Source organism: Haliotis rubra, unplaced genomic scaffold, assembly GCF_003918875.1.
Source record: "Haliotis rubra isolate DU_JTF1 unplaced genomic scaffold, ASM391887v1 Scf428, whole genome shotgun sequence".
Taxonomy (NCBI): domain Eukaryota; kingdom Metazoa; phylum Mollusca; class Gastropoda; order Lepetellida; family Haliotidae; genus Haliotis; species Haliotis rubra.
The window spans coordinates 305,956-317,672 of NW_025767111.1; the positions used below are offsets into that span (position 1 = coordinate 305,956).

Consider the following 11,717-nt stretch of genomic DNA (forward strand, 5'->3'; position numbering starts at 1 on the left):
CAGCACTGTCAGCATCATTCCGTTGCACATCACAAAGTGGTCAACATTTTCAAGTATTCCCTGCAACACTCAAGATTTTCATCCCACAATTACGCCATATTATAACTGAAATATTATTTGAAGCAGCGTAAACGCACACTCCTGCAGAGGTATTCATCAACAGGCGTTAGAGGTGATTCTATCGTTCCTGCTTACCATTCAGCTCTATATGTAAATATATAGAGTTGTGTTTAATGGAATCAGTTCTACAGCTGCGTGAATCTGGAATTCCTGGAAGGCCTGCGTCACACGTAAAGATGTCATCATCTTTACTAATGTTTGAGTATGTGAGTGACTGTGGTTTTACGCCGCTTTTAGCAATATTCCAGCAACATCAAGGCAGAGGACACCAGAAATGGGCTTCACACATTGTACCTCCACCTCGTACCCATTGTACCCATGTGGGGAAACGAACCTGGTCTTCAGCGTGACAAGCAGACTTTGGCAACTCCACCGCCCTACTTCTGCTTTACCCACACATATCACCCTATACGTCCTACGTCTAGGACTACCTTAATGTTTACACAGACACGTAGTAGCAACACAGCTGCAATAAGACCACCATCCTCTATGCCATGTGCAGAAATTCGTTATAAAATCAATAAAACGATTTCTCGGATACCCAAGAAACTTCCGACAGACCAATTTGATTGGTTGACGCTTATTGCCTTAATTTGCCGAATGCATGAGTAGTCTATCATGTCCGGGTCAAGGTATAGGAGTTCATCTTTAAGTGCGAGGAGGAAATATCGGTGGAATAGAAGTAGATACAGTGTTTGCCTGAAGAGCGAAGATCGGTCGTCCGATATCCCGTCAGGTGATGCTGAACGGGATTAAAGATGTTAGTTGTTGTATTCCTGCGCTCGTCATATAGGACACAGAGTAGAGACAAGTGGGCTCGGGTGGTATCCACTGGGACGTGGTATCTCAGTGGCCTTGCACAATAAAACCAGCGTTGGTCTTATCTGTCACAGGCGAGTACTAAAGCACGTCGCTCTTTAAAAGCAATCATCTTGTGGTCGACGTTAAGCTCCACCTCGACTTCAGTGGAATCAGCTGAAGAACTACCCCTCCGTATCGAGGTCGACTTCGTGCTTGTGAGGCGGTCACAGAATTATTGCTATCCCCCTAATTGTTCAGAAGGTAGCTGAAATGTTCCGCTTTGTAAATGATACCATGGGAAGTGGAGGTCTGGCCACATTGCATGACTTAGTGTACTTCGTATGACATGGTTGGTTGTTTAACGCCGCCATGATATTTCTGGAATATTGCTAAAAGCGACGTAAAACCTTACTCACTCACTCATTCATATGACATAATAGTTGATTTGGAGGTCTATACAATTCGATTTGAAGACTAAAACATATTAAGACAACAGTAATAGGAGGTTCACGACTCCTGGTATCAATTTCTGTCAGACGAACCTAAAAAACGGTCCTATATGTATATCTTCCGCCCTTATAATGGTTTCATATGTATCGCATATCAGCAGTTGGTTACGTGTAACTGTGATCTATCATTGTGCTATATCTGTTCGAGGTGTTCTGTCTTCAACAGCTCCATTGTCTTTGCAACATGTTCCATGTATCCGTCCTGTTCTAATTATATACACAGTTCGCTGTTGAACTTGGACATGGGCACTATATACACATCGTACCGATGTTCCAATATACTCAGTAAAACCTTCATTGATTTCTGCTGTCACCAGAATACTCGCCTTATATAAACTACCATCCACTGTCTCCGTTATCAATCGATATCGCACCGTGCGTATATGGTGAGCCAGAGTGTATCATAGAGGTTTGGTCAAGGCGTCCCGGCGGCAGCGCATTACAGCCACAGCGACAGTTTACTGGCCCCACAATCGGACGCTTCGGACTACAGACCAGTGACGTGTTGCACGGTATCCATGTTGTACAGCACAGGCATTAGTGAAAGGTTCTTGCAGTAATAAACAGGCATACAGCACTATATAATTATGTGCCGAGGTCATGCAAACGGCAGTACCATGGCGTGGCCGATAGCAATTAAAACAGACACGTGTTCGTTGTCGATATGTGATTTTATTGCAACTAATCGATCAGATCGGATCGATCAAGACGCCTGTTGGATGGAAGCTAGGGTGGAGAGACACAACATAGACACGATCTCGAGATACACATACATAATACATGAATACAGAAACACAGGGCGTGCATGCTGAGCTCCAGCCGGAAGTCAACAATTGTCTTCCCTTAGTGCCTTTCAATGCAATGACGTCATATCCGCTCTCAAATGTGCGACGTATGAGTAAGTAACACATAAACTTCCCCGCTCAATCCACTGTATAGTCAATGCTGGTCTGAAACGCGCATTGGTTACTTTCAGCGAGTTAGAGCTCAGATGTTCGTGTGGAGGTCGGTTACTATATCCTTTACCAGCCTCCAAACGAAAACTGCCTCTGTGTTCTGATGTAGAATAAACAAACTATTCATACAAATTCTACTAGTTCTAAGCGTGGTCGATTACAACGGTTACATCTCTAAAACGGGCCTATTTAAAATAAATGTCGCAATATTACGACAAAAATAACAATGGCGTAAACCTAGTGGACGATGTCCGACGACGTGATCCTGCCGGGTCAGAAGGTGTGTAGGACCCCTGTTTACACACGACTGACCGCTGAAGCAGGACAGCTGTCCACCAGTCGTGACCACTCGCGTCAGTCCGGGACTAACCGAATGGCTGGTTACGGAAAGGTGCGAGTGGTGACGAAAGCATGTAGACGTCACAAATCGGTTTTGACCAATCACTATCTGCCGCATGACTTGACTCCAAATCTATGTCTGAATCTGAAGTTCATTTACATGTGGTACAATTCTGAAGTTGGTCGAAGAGAAACACGTAATTTTTTCAGGATGGCGACATGTTTGTGGTCCCCCCTTCCCATCTGCTAATTGACCTTTAATTTGCAGCTCCATGGGTACTGAATTGTCGCTGATACATGAAAATAAGGAAGCTTTCTTCGGTATCCTGTTGCTGATCACGTATCGACTTATTTAGTAGCACGCTTTTAGCTGGCGAGTGCTGTTGAATTAAAGGATCTCCACGACATACTTTTCTTGAAGCAATAATTCATGAAGTAGTTCACCTGTCATGTATACTTACACGATACCTTAACGTCACTAGCGTCATTTCCAATCTGTACTATATATGTCAGAGATATAGGGCGCATTGGCATAGATCTATGTATCGCATGCATACTGAACAAAAGACGGATTTTGAATCGAACTGTGAATGGACATCTCATAGGGTGAAGATCAAAACAGAAGAGCTTTCTTCTAACCCGTACAATAACACAGGCGGCGTTTACAAGGGAAAATAGGACCAAGCCCACCTGTTTCTGTCTATATTGAACACACTAATTTATTTCGATCTGGACGTCTTGTTCAAGAATGGCACCACGTGCCTTCAGAACTTTCTAGCGCTACATCGCTCCGTAGCCCTCATCCGCAATGTGTTGCTAACACATGATGCTGTCTTGCTAACACATGATGCTGTCTTGCTAACACATGATGCTGTCTTGCAATCACATGATGCTGTCTTGCTAACACATGATGCTGTCTTGCAATCACATGATGCTGTCTTGCAATCACATGATGCTGTCTTGCAATCACATGATGCTGTCTTGCTAACACATGATGCTGTCTTGCAATCACATGATGCTGTCTTGCTAACACATGATGCTGTCTTGCAATTACATGATGCTGTCTTGCAATAACATGATGATGCTGTCTTGCTGTCTTGCTAACACATGATGCTGTCTTGCTAACACATGATGCTGTCTTGCTAACACATGATGCTGTCTTGCAATCACATGATGCTGTCTTGCAATCACATGATGCTGTCTTGCTAACACATGATGCTGTCATGATGCTGTCTTGCAATCACATGATGCTGTCTTGCAATCACATGATGCTGTCTTGCTAACACATGATGCTGTCTTGCAATCACATGATGCTGTCTTGCAATCACATCACATGATGCTGTCTTGCTAACACATGATGCTGTCTTGCAATCACATGATGCTGTCTTGCAATCACATGATGCTGTCTTGCAAACACATGATGCTGTCTTGCTAACACATGATGCTGTCTTGCTAACACATGATGCTGTCTTGCTAACACATGATGCTGTCTTGCTAACACATGATGCTGTCTTGCAATCACATGATGCTGTCTTGCTAACACATGATGCTGTCTTGCAATCACATGATGCTGTCTTGCTAACACATGATGCTGTCTTGCTAACACACGATGCTGTCTTGCTAACACATGATGCTGTCTTGCAATGGGACATACTCATATAGAACCAATGTTTTTTATTTATTAATGGTGATGTGGATATTTAATTTCTTTAGTACTAAAGGTCAGATCAAACTGTAAGATAGATTGAAAAAATAAACTTTGACTTTATTTAAAATAGCTTGACTTTTTAGATTTCAGGCTATCCGTATGTATTTATGATAAAACCGTTATAAACTGTTGGCCTTTCCATGTTAATTTTTAGACTTTGATATTTGTGTAAAATTAAGATACTGTTCCCAAGTACTCAGATAAGATTTTTTCAAACTTCAGAATCAAATTTAAGTCAGTCAAATCAAACGGCAAAATGTTTCCTTGGCAAGACCCTTAGAGGACAACCTACATGATAGCACCCCTGGCGTCGACTAGGTTAACAGTAGAGTGTATAAGGATCACTTCTAGGATGTGAAAGAAAGATGGGATGGCAGAGAATAAGCTGCCACTCTAACGATAGTCCTTGATGCGGACCCAATATACATATACACCAGACACCGTTCACGAACACAGTTCGCCATTTCACGTCACACCAGTCAAATGAGAAACCATTCAAGTGTTTGCGGTTTGAATACCATAGTGGCAGCTGGCCAATGAAATTCGGACACGTCATAGAATATCGTTGTAAGTATGCATGAGGTCAAATCAAACATACAGATCTTTTCTGTCGATAGGAATTCAACACTTGAATGACTTGTTATTTGAATTACGTCATCTTATGCTTGAGTTGACCTTAAAATTTAGCATGAATTAAACTCACTGCCTGCATATATATTCTTGAGACATTTGTTTTCCAACCGTCCAATGATGCATAAGATGGCGTCACGTGACTATCACGTGGTGTAATTCGTCTAAACATCAACGAACAGTCAAAATGAAAGTAACAGTACATGTATACAAACATCTCCCGTAACGAAATGCAAGAAATATTCACATAAATCTCCGTAAGATTAATAAACAATAGGTACCGATCATCTAACAACACGGTGACCGTAACAAAACGTTACGTGTATAACAAGCAGGTTCGCCGTAACAGTAACGTGTCAGTAAGTAACAGGTATTATCACATACCATTGCTCTACATCCTGAGTAACCATGACTACAAGACAGAACTGGAACCACAACACAGCATATGTACACATAATGTATAGAACTAAACGGGAGTTCTGCATAGAATACTTCGGACCCCAATCTATAGTCTCCCTAAAGTCTTATCATGCCGGCACGAGCACAGTCAATGAAGCAAGTTCACACACAAGCGCGTGGGGGTGAGTGATGGGGAGGGGTGGGCTGGATGTGACTGGACAGGGGGTTAAAGATGTAAAGGGTACGTATAATATACACAGTGGGTGCGAGAGAACATTACACTCACGTGTACAGTGTAAACTTTGGAGGTATAAATGGATTAAGCATTTTAATTTAACATTTTAATTTAACATGCAAAAATGGGTTGAAATATATTATTGTTGAGTAATTACTTGGCTTATAAACATTCTCCGTCAGAGATTCACATAAGTGGCTTCGACTCCCATCGATAATTAACTGCTAAAGCGTATAGAAACACGTGCGCGCTTATAGGAGGGGTTGGAGCACACTCGCTCTGTAGGTTTAGGAGGTAGCGTTCAGTAATAAACTAGCATACTGTAGGAGGTTTTGACTTAACTAGGACGACCGGGCAAATTAGCTGTATCTGAAGGAGCTTGAACGAGTCTGGCACGACCCGCTTCTCAGCTCCACGTTTCGTGGCTTGAAGTCTGGAATATATATTTTATCGATATTTGAATATAAATTTTATAAATGAACTCCATTAAAACTAAAATATGTACACTCTTAAAGGCAGGACGATATACGAGAGAGAAATATATCATTTGTACATCAGCTGTTTGTGAATATCATATATATATATATATAAATGGATATATAACTGTATTGTGTGTAGTCATATTCAATAACGATGAGTATTTTTATGTGAATACAATGTTGTTTTGTGTCATATTAAAGGGGGATATATAACAGTAGGATTGATGTAACTGTTAGAGAGAACGTTGGCGTGACTACTTAGGGGTGGGGGTGGGGTAGGGAGTGCGACTGTGGGGGTAGGGGCGGGGGTAAGGTGGTAGGACGGGGTATCTTGTGATATGGTGATGCACTTCACAACCAGGCAGCATTGTTACGTCTGTGATATCAGTAAGTTTAGTTACAACAGTTGACCGTTACATGTATGACCTAGTGACTGAGAGGAAACATTCAATACACACATGCTACGCGTACACATACGTGTACTGTACACTACAGGACTAGATACCCACAAGCGATATTCAGGGATCCATATATTTGTCATTTTTAACATTACTGATATCTGTATTAAATATGTACTTTAGTAACACGTATATTAAATTTAAACATTTTGTGATAAGAATATTGTTTAAAAATAACCAAAATATGAATCCAAAAATATTTCCTACCAACAGCATTAATTTAAGAAAGTAATGTTATAGTCCATCGTAAGACCTGAAAAGCATATCAATATCTAATATCAATCATATCAAGAAGATAAGGAAGAAAATTCATTACTTGTTTTCCGTTACCCTAAATCTATAATACATGATTGATGACTGCAGAACCAAGGTCGTCACAAGAGAGGGATGGACACATGAGCATCTATTTGATACACGTTAAACATGTCCTACAACACAAAGCACTCATCGTTATAAGAAATCTGAAACTAAATCCTATAGCGTTTCTATATGCAGTCACGTCATGCATACGTGGTTAAGGAGACTACATGTCCCGCATACACTTGATCTAGCCATATCGAATCACTCATGTCTTATTTCCATTAAACAGAATAAACTTTCAGCTTTCCCAGTCGGATACACAACTGTAATGGCTTCCTGTCATGCTAACGGACTTAGTCGCTCACGCAGATTCTCACGAAACAGAGTAACACCTCCCTACAAGAAAGTACCCGTTCCATTCTTGAAGCCAATGCCAATAATGACGTCATACTTAGTTATAGACAGTTTCGCAAACCATTTCCTGTTTTAACGTTTTGATAAGTGATATATCAACCATGTATTTCAAACGTTATGAGATCAAATACATATTACCTGGATAGCATCTCACTGCATCTAACATGTCATAGGAACCATCCATCTTGGCCTTAACATCATATCCTGCAGTCACGCAATAATATCATATCCATTGCTCAGTCAACAGTGGTATATCCTTTATGTTGTACCATATCCATTGCTCAGTCAACAGTGGTATATCCTTTATGTTGTACCATATCCATGATTCAGTCACAGTGTCATATCGTACTCACGGCCTGGATTCATTTGACAGTGACATATCCTTTGCTTGTATAATAGCAGTGTGTCCTTTGCTTTGTCAACAGAAGCATACAAGTGGTCAGTCCGTGGTGGCATATCCTTTGTTCCAGTACTGGCAGCATATCCTTCACTCACTTCCTAGTAGCATATCCACAGTGGACACAAAACTCCGGCATTCACGGAAGATATCCATTTTACAAAAACGTATTCCATTCATCTATCCTTTCCTTGAATTGAAACAACGGTCTTCATGGAACCATATCTTCCTGTACTGTGCAAGGGAACGCTATCTCTATGAAGATGGCACAAGTTAGCGAGTACTACGTCCTTCCTAGGCTCCAACTCGGACACTGAATGGTTCCAGATAACCATGGAAGCATTGGTGTTAAGTGTCGATGGATTTACAACCACAAGATCTTGGAAGAGTGGATACGGTGTTATACACATCATATACACAATGCACGTCACCCACTGTTTGATACATGCATATTTCAGGTCGATATCACTGTTCACGTGCAGGTGGTACTGAGACCATATGGAGTATGTTGTTATATATACATGTCAATAACACGTAGTTGATGAGTTTCTTACAAACACGTGCAGAGTAATGGATCCATGAAACATTCATTAGGATGTATCTACGTTTAGATCATGGAGACAGTTGCGTGAAGTATATAAGCTTGTTTATATGGTATTACACGACCTTCTCCGTGAGAAACTGAGTCTAGGCTTGTAGCTGATTGTCGCCATGTGATCGTAATGTTCAACAATGTAGTTGTGGCATAATAAAACGTGCTATATGCACAACATAGGAACATAGGCAAAATGATGTCGCAATAAACACGATTGATATCAAGTTCAACCTTTTCCCCAAAGAGATTCTTCTGAATCAATATCCATAATAGATGACAAGTGAACCTGATGATGATCTGTCTGTCAATATATTCGTTAGATCACACAAGGGCCACGTGCAAGACCACGTACACACATCTGTGCATCTTGAATGTCTATAGTCAGGATTGTTCTACAAGATCAATGATGCAAACACATGTACTAGTCAAGAAGTCATTAGTGACTTAGTTCTCAGCCAATAAAGGAAAACATAGCTCAACAAACACGCAAAGCAGCCTCAATTTAACCAGAGTCCTTTGTCCCAGAGCGTTATTATTAATGAGCTATGAGAAGAGAAATGCTCTCCTGTACCCCAAAGTGTAGCTTACCTGCCCCCGAGGATTCAAGTATGGACGTCACCTCTCCGCACACCAATTACTGAGCTCTCCGTCGCTGGAGGTTCATGTTTGGTAATATTCTACACACGAACCGTTGCAGATGCCCGATAGCACATCTTGACCCCATACTGAATTGTTGCCAATACTTTAATCAGGAACTTATATTAACGTTCTGGTTGCACATTGGGTTAGTTCAGCTTCTTGTCTTCCTGTTTAATAACCATCATATGCTGGATGGATGTGTTCTGGCAGCGGGAACCTTTATCTACTTTATCAATGTCACAACATATAGAAATATACATGAAACTTCATTATCTAATCTCTTTAAGAATATACTCCACTTTACTGTACAAATACATCAACATTCCAAATCAAATCTAATCCATGATCGCTTATCACAGTGTTGCCATCTGAACGGTAGACGCATGTACTGCGCCTTTGTGTCATAACTTGAACATAGACAGCATTGACATGCTTCCAAAAATATCACCTATCCCTGAGCCTTATACCTACACGATTAGCCTTTGCAGCAGCAGGATTTCATCACGTTTATAACAACAAAGTAGTGTATATTCCCACACACGTTCCGCCCTCGTTATACTGCTGCACCTGGCTCAAATCTGCATTCAGCTTGGATTTCCAAAGCCTTGCACTTTCAAATATTTGACACAGTAAGACGTTGATAAAAACATCTTGAAATGTGCCTGTTTCGATACTTCAAACATAAATGGTACTGATACATTTAATACATATGTACCATGATTTTCATAAGTAATATAACCTTAATTCGAGTTACTGAAGACTCATTAAACTCATTCGCTGAAACCAATGAGTCAACATTACCATGGTCCGACAAGATGGACATCACACTAATTTTCTCAAACTTATCTAAGCTGAAATTTGCGATAAACGACATTTCTCTTATTTTACTGGCCGAATGTGTTGGGAAAACAGTATTAAAGCTTGACTGTATAACTTTGGTTCTGAGGTAACTGAAACGAACATAGTTGTATTAGATATGGCATTAACATCAATATGTTGTGAATACGGAGTAACTGATCACTACGGATGAACGGTGTTTCTGATAGGGTGTCTATATATGATTCGGTCATATGCTCTTTGTAGGAATGTGTCCGTGTGTGACGTAATCAGCTTTATTTCGCGTTATAATGAAGTGTTTGAAGGAACCGAATGACAGTTTCAGCAGCCTGAAAGAAGCACTGTGATGAAAAGCACTAACGCCGTCTGGTGGCGTTCCCCAAGGGGGTTAATCCCGTATCGGCTACATCTACTATGATTGCATCTGGGTATAACTGGATACGGCATGGCGTCCATCTACTATGCTGGACTTCCGGTTTACATCCATGTTAGCTGCTTACAAGAGATCTTGACCTTGTCAACAGACGTGTCAGTGATTGCTTCATTCCCGTAGTTTCTGGTAGATCCGAGGAATGACAAACGTTGCTATGGCAATTGTGAGATACGTGGGAAGATGAGGTAAGAGAGCTGGTCCCTTGTTACAAAGCGAGTCCTCGCAGTGACAGTAGCGGATGCGAACACCCCTCGTTCCACTGCGGGCCAGGCACCCGGGTTTACCCATCGATCCACACTGACGTACAATACGGACTTCACCCGGAACTGAAAACAAATCATACGTCATTATTATCGACAACTTTTACATCATCTGAGTTGGAAGATTGTTAAACCCATCTTGATATGAAATATAATTATGATGAATGTTTTAAATGACAATCGTTTTATCCGGAAATCTGTCTGACGTTAAAGTGTTAACTAGTATCCTGTACATACGGACTCGCCAACTAGAAGAATCACTACATAAAACTGTTGCATAACAAATTAGAACAGGAAACGGCCATAATAAAATCGAGATTATGTAGGTAGACTTTCGTTATTCAAAACATACTCGGTGTATTGTTAATGTGAAACGAAATAATTTCTAATGCTTAACTTCATTTCTTTGCATGGCTGTCTTCGATTACACAGCACTAAATTTGAAGCAGATTTGCCTAAACAAAACACAACATGTACCAAACGGTCAACTTAACAACGAGTGTTATTGACGTCTCAAGATATACGCTGTTGGGAAGCGATCAAACAAGCGCTTGTCTGAAGGAAATTATCGATTGGACTCCTTTGATTCGTTAAGGGTTTCGTTACAAAGGGAGATAATTCTGTTTACTCACATTCTTGGACCATTTTACGGCAGACGGTGTACGTCTTGTTACCCTCAAGGAAATCACACCTCTGCTTGTACATATATTGTTTCTCTTCCGGCAAGTTCCGACAATCATCGCCGTGAAGATAGGAATTACAGATGAAACACTCGATGGCGAGTCCTGCAACAGAAACAAACACCGTTAGGTGGCGCTGACCCGTCTGAGAATGTAAACTCCGTGGTAAACTCCAGGTTGGCAACATCTCGTGGATGATCTGCACGTGCACATTTGATTATCACGTGCAACGTGTGGTATTTCCTCCAGGTGGAAACTCTGAGCCTCTTGACATTTCGGCTTAGAGGATTTGGTTCAAATGAATAGAATTATTTTGTGGGATTTCAAAATAAAATTACTGGAAACAATTTTACATTTTTTATGCCATGACGTCAAACACACATGAATACAGTGAAACGACGTATTCGGGACTATCGTGGAACGAAACCACCTGAAATAGCCTTGATTCTTTATTTCAAGGTCGTGAAAAGAGTCGAACATGTTAAAGTTTGTGGACATGCATCACATAAGCAACGGGCAGCTACACAA

At 40.9% G+C, this 11,717-nt stretch overlaps 1 protein-coding gene across 1 annotated transcript in view; it reads right to left on the minus strand.

Annotated features, from left to right (window-relative positions):
- Positions 1-7,620: 7,620 nt before the first annotated feature.
- Positions 7,621-11,717, minus strand: part of LOC124288880 — a 30,713-nt gene continuing 26,616 nt past the window's right edge. Inside the window, exons 2-3 of the mRNA XM_046725457.1 lie at positions 11,142-11,294; positions 7,621-10,575 (exon numbers count right to left, since the gene is read on the minus strand). Coding sequence (XP_046581413.1) covers positions 10,358-10,575; positions 11,142-11,294 — 371 coding nt within the window. The 3' untranslated portion in view covers positions 7,621-10,357. The remainder of the gene's footprint in view (positions 10,576-11,141; positions 11,295-11,717) is intronic.